Source organism: Podarcis filfolensis (genome assembly GCF_964270895.1).
Source record: "Podarcis filfolensis genome assembly, chromosome: 8".
NCBI classification, from domain to species: domain Eukaryota; kingdom Metazoa; phylum Chordata; class Lepidosauria; order Squamata; family Lacertidae; genus Podarcis; species Podarcis filfolensis.
In genome coordinates this window covers 53,297,732-53,308,567 of record NC_139611.1, presented here as the reverse complement: position 1 = coordinate 53,308,567, position 10,836 = coordinate 53,297,732, and the positions used below count along the sequence as shown (strand labels likewise).

General features: G+C 46.0%; 1 protein-coding gene across 1 annotated transcript; it reads left to right on the top strand.

The window, feature by feature from the left end:
- Positions 1-1,314: 1,314 nt before the first annotated feature.
- On the top strand, positions 1,315-9,719 carry PDCD2L (programmed cell death 2 like). Its single transcript, XM_083625320.1, has 7 exons — positions 1,315-1,522; positions 3,942-4,105; positions 4,886-4,955; positions 6,143-6,537; positions 8,080-8,187; positions 8,294-8,445; positions 9,521-9,719. The coding sequence occupies exons 1-7, from the start codon at positions 1,385-1,387 to the stop codon at positions 9,649-9,651; spliced, it is 1,158 nt and encodes a 385-aa protein (XP_083481446.1). The 5' UTR covers positions 1,315-1,384; the 3' UTR covers positions 9,652-9,719.
- The last annotated feature ends 1,117 nt before the right edge of the window (positions 9,720-10,836 follow it).

The following is a 10,836-nucleotide window of genomic DNA, read 5'->3' as shown; positions in this document are numbered from 1 at the left end:
CCTTTTAATGCCCAGCATAAACCTGAATTCTGCAGCTTGTTCACTTTGAAATTATTAATATTTATGGAAAAAGCCTGGGCATTTATTTTATATCTCATGGAAAAACACTGTTTTGTCAAGTAATTAGCATCCCTTCCTTCTGAAAATCTCCAGACAGTAATGACAATCCAACCTTACACATATTTATTCAGAATTATGTTACATGTTCTTCATCGGGGCTTATTTCCAAATGAGGCCTGAGGTGGAAGCCTCTGACCTTCATTTAAGTGGTATTGCTTAGTATCTCTGCTTATGTATATGCCTTCTCTATCAGCACACATATTCTATAGTAGAATAAGATCTGTGGGTGCCTGGTCACAGGTTTTTAATGATGCATTAAGGCTGGGGTGAATAACTGGTGGTCATTGATTTAATTTCATTTAGATGGCAAAGGGTAAAGAATGGGGGAGGATGCAAATGGGAGTAGGTTTCAGAAAGAGCCCTGTGTAACTGTCATTCAATACCTTTTAGTCATTGGAGAAGCGAATTGGAATATATGATTGTCCAGCAAATTCATACATTTGAAAACGGTAAACTTGGTTTAAATAAATATGAAAATGGCACTAAGCTAGTACCAGAACACTCAGCGTGGGCTGCTTTTTGTCTAGCAACCTTCGTTCCTCTCAGAATGGAAGGACTGCCCCAGAAGTCACTAAAGATCACTAATTAAGAAAAAAAAGGGGGAATGAAAGCACATTTTAACAGCACTCATAAATTCCACGTGTGCGCGCGGTTTTTAGTTTTGTTAAGAATAGCTAAGATCTTGCGCTATTAAAGAATACAGCTTATCCTAACTAGTGATTTCGTCAGCCTTCTGTAACCTGGTGCCCTTCAGTGTCTTATCTTTTAGCTATTTAAAAGCTTGTGCCACCCAAGAGTTAAATGGGAGTGGGGACCGTGTGCGCCACCCTGAACGCTTGGATAAATAGGATATGTATACTGTAAATGCATGCAGTAAAAAAAGTATATAGCGTCCCCCGGTGTTTAGCTCCTAGCGACGGGTTGGCGAACTAGCTATGTGGCCTTCCCAAGACAGCTGGACTGAAGCTCTATGGCAAGGGGTGCTGGGAATGAGAGTCCAGTGGAGGCAGGAAGCCCCACAGGCGATGCCCATTCCCCCACCCGTCCATCCTGGTCTGCCCGGAGCTCGACCTACTTTCCTCTGCCCCTGCTCAACCCCCTCCCATCCTCCTTGCGCAGGAGGCTTTCGCGAACTGAAGAGCTTTGGCGCACCTCGGCTGCCTTATGCACGTAAACTCTGACGTCGGCCGCCGCGGCTTCCGGGCTTCCCCCGGGCCCCACGTGTTTGTCACGCCGAGGGCCGGGCTGCCCCGTCGCTCTGCCCATGGCGGCTGGCGCTGCTTCTCCGCCTGCTCCTCCGGTGCTCCTGGGCCTGCGCGATGCCGCTGTGCCGCCGACGGGCTCCTGCCAGGGCGGCCTCCTTCAGCTCCACGGGGCGGCGAGCAAAGTCGGCGGCTCTGCGGTGAGGAGGCGGGGGCGGGCTGCGTGGCAGGGACTGGGCGCAGGGCCCTATTCTGAGCCTCCTCGGTGCCTTTGGCGGCGGGGGGGGGGAGGAGAAACCGCCTCCCCCCACCTCTTTCAAAAAAAAGTCCCAAAAATCGTCCCTTCACCTCGGTTCTCATTCCGAGTTTATGCGGGTTTACTCGGAAGTAAAGCCCAGTGTGAGTCCAGGAACCCGCAGGTAGGGTAGCTGTGGCAAAAAAACCGGAATCACTGCTTTAAAAAAGGCTCGGAGGTGGCACGGAAGTGTCTGCTGCAAAGCCGTTCAGTGGCTTTGCAACCAGCTGTGGACGACGTTGCTTGGGCTTTAAACCGCAGTATAGCTGTCAACTTTTCCCTTTTCTTACGAGGAATCCTATTCGGAATAAGGGAATTTCCCTTTAAAAAAGGGAAACGTTGGCAGCTATGAGCCGCAGTCCGAAAGTCAGATTTCTGAATGGGAGGGTCCTATATAGCTTATGCTCTGCGTACCCTAAATATGGTCCCACTTTCAGTCCGGGCATCTCTGACACTGAGTCTGCCTGGAAAGTAACCCCTGTGTTCCTGGGCAGGCTCTGCAAAGCAGCTTTCTGTGTTTCACTTCCTTGAATAGAGTAATGGGATAAGAACCCAAAGGAGGGTTGTGCCAAAGAGGCCTTCTGACTCCTACTCCCCCGCGAGTTCTCCAAGCAGAGCATGAAAGCGATGGCCCTTCCCTCCTGTTGTTCCCTTGCTAACTGCTATTCATACCTGAGCACAAAAGCACTCTCCCCTCAGTAGATTCCAGCATTTGTTGTTACCTCTTAAGCGTAGAGGCAGAGCATAGCCATCACAAGTAGTACCCATCGATAGCCTCTTCCTCCATGAATTTGTCTAATCCTCTTTTAAAGTCATCCAACTTGGTGGCCATCATTGCCTCCTGTAGGAGCAAGTTCTATAGTTTGAACTCTGTGCTGTATGAAGAAGTGCATACTTTTATCTGTCCTGAATCTTCCAACATCCAGCTTCATTGGATGTCTGTAAGTTCTAGTGTTATTAGACAGGGAGAAAAACTTTTCTCTATCCACTTTCTCTATGCCAAGTATAATTTTATAAACTTGTATCATGTCACCTCTTAGTTGCCTTTGCTCTAAACTGAAAAGTTCCAGACTCTGCATCCTTTTTCATAAGAGTCTTTGCACCCCCTTGAGCATTTTGGTTAAAGACTCTGTAGAATGACTGGTAGCCATTGGTAGATGTCTCATTCCTCATGAAGCTGCCTATTCTCCCTTTAAAAGCCATCTAAACCGGTGGCCACTGCCACCTGATGGACTGGTTTGCATGCTACAATAGGACACAGTTCATATTAGACCGTTTTAAATCCTGATTTAATCTTAGACCATGCTTTAATCATAAATGTGCCTCCTCACTGCTACACAAGTCACCACACAGTTCTTGTCTCCCTGCCAGCCAACCCCACATGTACTGTGCCTGTGCAGCTCAAGCAAACCACAGTGCAACTTGTCATGTTGTCTGAACCTAAACCACCGGATTTTTCGCCCTATAGGACGCACCGGCCCATAGGACGCACCTAGATTTGGGGGGGCGGGGAATAAAGGGAAAAAAATTATTTCCCCCCCCCCCCAGGTGCAGGGCTGGGGCGGGGGAAGCCTGAGCTTCCCCCGACCCCAGCCCCCAGAACAGGCTGCCGCCCGCAAGCCTTGCACGCCCGGCGGGACCTCCTGCCGGGCGCGCAAGGCTTGTGGACATCTGCCCGAAGCACGGGGCGTGCTCCGCAGTGCACCCCGTGCTTCGGGCTGCAGGCTGCTGCCCGCAAGCCTTGGGAGCCTGGCGGGCACTCCCGCCGGGCTCCCAAGGCTTGCGGATAGCTTCCTGAAGCCTGGAGAGCGAGAGGGGTCGGTGCGCACCAATGCCTCTCGCTCTCCAGGCTTCAGCGAAAGCCTGCATTTGCCCCATAGGACACACACACATTTCCCCTTCATTTTTGGAGGGGAAAAAGTGTGTCCTATAGGGTGAAAAATACGATATAGTTTGTTTGTTAAACCATAACAGGTTAGCCAGAAATAAAACTGAATACAAAATTTCACTCTGAAATGAAGCATAAGCTTCAGGTTACATGTCACATCATAATGGTGATCCAAGTGGCTTGTTTTGAGACAAACTGTGGCTTATTATGATATCTGAAAAAGACATATGTGGCATAATTGCTGAACCACCACCATACTCATTTTTATTAATGGGTTGTTGTGATGAGTAGAACAAGGGAGTGCTGCAGATCAGAGAGTAGTTTTAAGGGACAAGTGCTGCAATGCCAATGCCAAATCTGAGCCACTTTTGGGAGGGTCTTTTTGCTGAAAACACAATTTAAAAATAATCTACTTCTTTTTCCTTTTTTACCCTAGGACTGTGTCCCTTCAGTCACTCTGGTTCATCCTGCCTGTGAGGTTTGCAAGGCTGGCTTGGCACACATTGTTCAGATCTATTGCCCCCTTGAAGGCTCACTGTTCCACCGCATCATTAACGTGTTTGCTTGCACAATGAAAAGCTGCTGGGGGAACTCCAAAAGGTGTGTGGCAGTTTATTTGCCTTTGCTCTGTGATTGCGGCAGTGCTGAAAGTGGCTCTTGGATGCTAGAGTCATATACTTAAGTAAAAAAATAAATACTTTATAGCATGTTCGAAGCTCTCTCAGCAGTCCTTCCAGCCTTGCAAGGTAAGTCAGTTCTATCCCTTATTGCAGATTAGTGAGAGTGGCATCTGCCCATGGGTAGAGTTCATGCCTTGTATCATGAAAGTTCCTGTTTCGATCCCTGGCACCTCCATGTAGGAAAGTAAATGACTCTTTTCTGAAATGCTGGATTGCCACTGCCAGTCATTGTAAACAATACTGAGAAAGATGGTCTGACCCTAGTACAGTGGTACCTCGGGTTACAGACGCTTCAGGTTGCATACGCTTCAGGTTACAGACTCCACTAATTCAGAAATATTACCTCAGGTTAAGAACTTTGCTTCAGGATGAGAACAGAAATCATGCTCCAGCGGCACAGCAGCAGCAGGAGGGCCCCTTAGCTCAAGTGGTGCTTCAGGTTAAGAACAGTTTCAGGTTAAGAACGGACCTCCGGAACGAATTAAGTACATAACCCGAGGTACCACTGTATAAGGTAAGGTAGCTTTTTGTGTTTCCAAAACCACCTAATGATGGAGAAGGGAATCAAACTATGGACTGCCTGATTCATATTTTAGCCCCCTACACTATGCTAGTTTTAATTCTATGAAACTTGAAAACTTTGACCCACCAACATGACTTCCGTTTCTTTCATCCTGCTTGGCTTGCTGCACATCTAAAGCTGGAAGGTGTTGCGGTCCCAGTATCTGCAAGTGCAAGGAAAAGAAATGCAAGACTGCAAATGGAAGCAGGTATTGTGCACCATCAGGGACATTTTCTTTAGGTCAGAGGTAGTCAACCTTTTTATACCTACCGCCCACTAGCGCATCTTTCCTGATGGTAAAATTTCCTTACCGCCCACCAGTGCTCCATGGAAGGAGGATTCAGCTTGTGCCGTAGAACCCCCTACTGCCCACCTAGAATCCTGAAATGCCCACTAGTGGGCAGTAGGGACCAGGTTGACAACCCCTGCTTTAGGTAATAATAGCATGTGGCCAAAGGTAACTGACATTTGGCCTTGTAGTACCTGAGACTTTTAGAATCTCTTCCCTCTTACAAACATAGCAGCTGCACAATGTTGCCTGCTGCTCCTAAACAGGCATGGATGATTTCCCTCTCACGCCCCTTGGCATCATGGCATGTGTGGGGGGGGAGGAGGTTTAAACCTTCCTGCTCAGCACGCCAGCATGAGGATGAGAATACATGCTCTGCGTATGTTGATCTGTAGAGATCAAGGGGACTCTCTGTGCATGTGTTCAGGGAGAGTGTGCTGTTTAACCCTGCTTATATATTTGTAGCAAAAACTGCAAAGAGTTTTGTTGTACCTTAAAACGAACAAGTTTCTTGTAGCCCAGTTTTGTAAGTATATTATATCTTATCATTGAATTGGCTTAGAAGAGTTTGACAAGTGGCCCTAATAGAGAAATTGACAAACAAAATATGACTAAAGGACAGAGACTTGTTTACAACTGATGTTGTACTTTTATGGATTACATGGAGAAGAAAAACAACCCTGAACTCTCATAATCATCCAAACCTTTTTGGTTGCTCTTGGTTAAATAATATTCTATGCTTTAGACTACTGACGGTCTATTTTTACACTGCATTTTCACTGTATACCTTGATATATTTTGTTGGGGGGGGCATTATTTTCAAAAAAATCAATAAAGCTATCATTAAAAAAACGTAACGAGTTTCTGATGACATCACTTTTTGAGGACTGGAGCCCACCACTGGCACCCATGAAAAAGTGAGTCTTTAAGGTGCAACAAAGCTTTTTGTTGTTGTTTTTCTGCGACAGACTCATGCAGCAGCTACCCCTCTGGAAATTCTTGCTTTATTTTTGTGGGGCTGTACTACTTATAAAATGTCAAATGTCAGCTTCTTTCCAGGACCCTTGATTTGAAACCTGTCTAAGGTTGTGTCCTTGTATTCACAGAAGCAAGAATGTCTGCTTGCAGCCAAGGACTGGTGTGAGGAAGCAGATGACTGGGGAGAAGGCAGTGAAGCGGCTGCTTCTGAATACACTACAGGCCACAGCCGTGACTTGCTTGCAGTGTCAGACTCTTTGCTCAGAGAAGGAGATTGTGCCGCACAGTTTCAGGGTCTCAGCCTGGAAGCACCCCCCAGTGCCTCCCACCCTTTGCACTCCCATAATCCACCTGGGGAAGAGCAAATCATTCCCAGCTGTGTCCCTGAGTTCCAACCTTACTACATCAGTGTTGTGGAAGAAGACGACTTCCTCTGCTATGAAGATACAGGCCATGCCCAAAGACTCTTGAAGGAGTATCAGCAGAGGGAGGGTCTTGATTTGGAACAATTGATGTTGGAAAGGTGAGCCATGGAGTTGGGGCTAGTGTGCAAGTGTTACAGCAGGAAACCGCTAGAAATCTCTGGTTTGGGGAGCTCCCAAACCGGAAAGCCCATTTCAGATTCCCATTCTCTGCTGCAGCAGTATCTTCCATGACTCTTACCCAACAAGTATCGGAGCTCCAAGGTCAGTAAAACCAAAAAGGGGCAGACCAGTCCCTTGACACATCTCCAGATCTCCATGGTCAGTGGCAGTATGCAAGGGATTATGTGTGGGCAAAGTGCTGCTGCTGCACTCATGTCCTGCTTGTGCACTTTCTACAGACACACAGTTGGCCACTGTGAGAACAGGATGCTAGACTAGATGGACCCCCTTTGACCTGATCCAGGTGCATTAGTCATATTCTTGATTCTGAATTTTATAGCCAATATACAAAGAACAATGTGTTGATTGTGAAGGAATTTACAGGCAAAATCGCATCTAAATGTGGCTGGTTTTCTTCTGATTTAATAGTGCCTGGCACCACATAAATGTGGATTTAAAGCAGTTATCTGTAGATTTAGCATCGAAGATGCTTTGGTGCTCCTCACACACACACCCCAAACAGCCACCGTGACTACTAGATAAGTCCATGTCTTCCATGTCTTATTCCTTTTTATAACACTAATCATTGTATTGCAGGACTGAAATTCTATCAGTTTTCAGTCGCAATTCTGTTTTGTGTCACCAGGAGTGCATTTCAGATGTCGTCAAGGGCCTTTAGATAACTCTGTTTCTACCTACTTATAATAGAAATGGTCATTGGATAGAATTTTGTTTTTATCTTCATTGAAAATGTGTCTTGTACTGCACTTCAGCCGCTGAGAGTCTACGCTGATAATGAAACAGCCTTTCCCAGCCTGGTGCTCTCCAGATGTTGTAGACTGCAACTCCCATTAGCTCCAGCCATCACGGATGTATGATGTTGGGGCTGATTGGAGTTGTAGTCCAAAACATCTGGAGGGCAACAGGTTGGGGAATGCTGTTTTACTGCCCCTGCTGGCCAGTGCTCATGTTTTGAAAAAAGGCAACCCAGTGGTCAGTATTAGATAGCTTCTAAATAACATTATTTGGCTTATGCAGCCCAATCCCAGAACAATATCCCATCCACTAGTACAGGTAAACCCTTAGTATTTTTTTCAGTATAATGGTTGGTTTGTGCTGGATGGATGCATGGAAATTAAAGTTGGATGGGACATTTTGGGAAAGGGCCTCCATGGTGGAGGGTCTGCTTTGCAGTTGGGAGTTGCCAGGGTTCAAAACCCAACATCTCCTGGTAAGGCTGAGATCGTTTCCACACCTGAAACCCTGAGAGCCACTGCCAATTTAGACAGTACTGAGCTTGATGCATCAAGCCATCTTCCTAGATTGTTGTGTCTGGTTACTGACACGGCTGCTCAACTAATACCCACTTGATTTATTCATTTTCTGTTAAGTAGAAAAGATTCCACAGTTTGTGCTGTCCTTCTGGTAATTTCACAGTTACTGTAATATTTGCAATTTCTCCCCCCACCCCACATGCTTAGCTACACATCCGATGGTGAGAAGTATGAGAAAAGTGAAGCCGAAAAGAGACACCAGGTGTTCCTTAAGTTCATGAAAAGGATCTCTCTCTGCCCGGAACAGATCTTAAGGTAGGCTGACCATTTCCATTTCTCTGCATTGGAGAATAGGTCTTTAGCAGGAATGAAATTAGCCTGTCTTTATAGACACTTTCTACTATCCTCTTTTAACCATTAGGTATTCCTGGGGTGGCCAGCCTTTATTTATCACCTGCCCTTCAACAGACATTGGGTCAGCAGCCCCACCTTGTAATATCTGCAAAAGCAAGAGAATCTTTGAATTTCAGCTTATGCCCACCTTGGTCAGCATGCTCAAGACAAGAGTTGACGGTATGAAGCCCTTTCATTAGAGAATTTAGTTTGCAATTATTCCCTTGGACATCTGGTTAGTGGAGAAGAGGATGCTGGGCTAGATTAGCCCCCTTTGGTCTGATCCAGCTTCAGGGTTCCTCCAATGTTCCTTTTCTTCATCTCCCGTTCATTTTATGAACTTGCGCACGGCGTATCTTATTTTATTTTTAAATACCTTGAAATGTATGTTCGCAGAAACAAAAAGAACATCTAAGAAACACTTTTCTTCTCTTTTTTTTTGAGGAAAACCGATTGAATTGTGAGAAAACAACAGAGGTATCCAAAGGAGATATTTATTTCTTTAAATGAACGTTCAGAAACATCTCCATAGGAACAAAGGAAGCTGTCTTCTACGGAGTCGGGCTGCTGGTCCAGCTTGCTTTATATTGTTTACACCAGGGTGGCCCAACTTTTCGTACCAAGTGGGCTGCAATAACCTAGGGGCTGTACACTGCCTTGGTGCACGCTTGGGGCAGCTGCTCCCCTAAATCAATAAAAAGCAAACTGAGGTTCTTCCCCCCCCCCAACAAAAGGCCTGTCTATACCCATGGTCGCAAGTGGGACAGGGGAGCCAAAATTTGAATCCCTCCCCAAGGAACTGGGCTTTGGGAAGGAGGTGTGTGGCTCTGGCAGTGTCCTAGAGCCCTGCCACCTTTTTCTCCAAAGCTGGGAAAGTGTTAACTAGGCTTTGGGAAGGAGGATGGAGAACTCACAAGACCCTGTCAGGCCTCCCACACCTCCTTTCCAAAGCCTAGTGCCTCACTTACTCAACTTTGGGGAGGCAGTGTGAGGGCTGCGAGAGGGGGTCATGTGTTGCCGAGGGCCACCAAAAAAGGCCTTGAGGGCCACATGTTGAGCCACTCTGGTCTACACTGACGTGCATCAACTCTCAGGGGTTTCAGGCAGAGATGTTTTCCCAGCCCTACCTGGAACTGCTTGGGAATGAACCAGGGACCTTCCATATGCAAAGCAGATGCTCTGTCACTGAGCTACAGCCTTTCCCCATGTATGGGTGAGTATAATAATATTAATGCTTTTCTTTCCCCCTCACCAGATGTGTCAGTGGAATTTGGAACAGCATTGGTGTATACTTGTGAGAAGAGCTGCTGGCCGGCCAATCAACCAACAGCCTTGGAAGAATTTATTTTTGTACAAGAAGATCCAGATCAGAAATTATTTAAATAGATTTTATTTAATTCCTTGTAGCTGTGTTTTTTTATAAAATAAAATAAAATAAATGCAGTAACAACTTGGTCGAGATGTCAGCTTTCTGTTTAGTCAGTCTGTGATCAGTGAATTGATGAGTAGCGTGGCCAGAACTATAACTCACGCAGAGACAGGGGTTTGTACTCCTCTGGCAATTCTTGCTCTCTTCTACAAGCTTTCACCAACCTGGTGCCCTCCAGACATTCTGGACTGACTGGAGCTGATAGTTGTAGTTTGAAGTGTCTGGAAGGCCCCACGTTGGTGATGTCTGCATTTACATACCACAATTCCTTTTGACTCTGAGTGACATATTTTAACTCAGTGGGGAGGAATGCACCTCTGCTTTCCAAATTCTGGGCAATAATTGACAATGGTTTCTCACTGTAGAGAAATGTAAGAGAGAGGAAATCCCATCATTCAGAACTCATGGACATTAAATGAAGCTGAACGGTGGAAGATTCAAGATGGATAAAATAAAGTCCTCCTTCATGCAGCACACAGTCAAACTATGGAACTCACTCCCACAGGAGACAGTGATGCTCAGATCCTGCTCACATGTGACCCAGTTTTGCTGTAAATTGAAATCCCAATAGTTTAGCTACTCCTAAACTATTGAGAGCCAGTGTGGTGTAGTGGTTAAGAGCAGTAGTCTCGTAATCTGGTGAACCAGGTTCACGTCTCCGCTCCTCCACATGCATCTGCTGGGTGACCTTGGGCTAGTCACACTTCTTTGAAGTCTCTCAGCCCCACTCACCTCACAGAGTGTTTGTTGTGGGGGCGGAAGGGAAAGGAGAATGTTAGCCGCTTTGAGGTAGTGATAAAGCAAGATATCAAATTCAAACTCTTCTTCCTTGATGCAAATGTTTAAGATAGAAGGGAAATAAAAATAGTATATGGAAACTGGAGAGCATCTTAGAAGCTTAGGCATAGTGGACTACCAGCAAGAAAGGCAAGATGAAGGCTGAAAGTAAAATGAGGAAGGGTGTCTAGTTAGAGCATGCAGGCAGGGTGTATGCAGATTATAACTTTAACCTTTTGGTTTTTCAGGGCCCATTTGTGCAGTTTCAGAATAAAATGTTTCTTCAGAATCAATGCTGTAAATGTTCTGGGGTATTCTGCACTCTGATGTTGGGGCAGCAACTACTCTGCCACAGGCAACAAAAT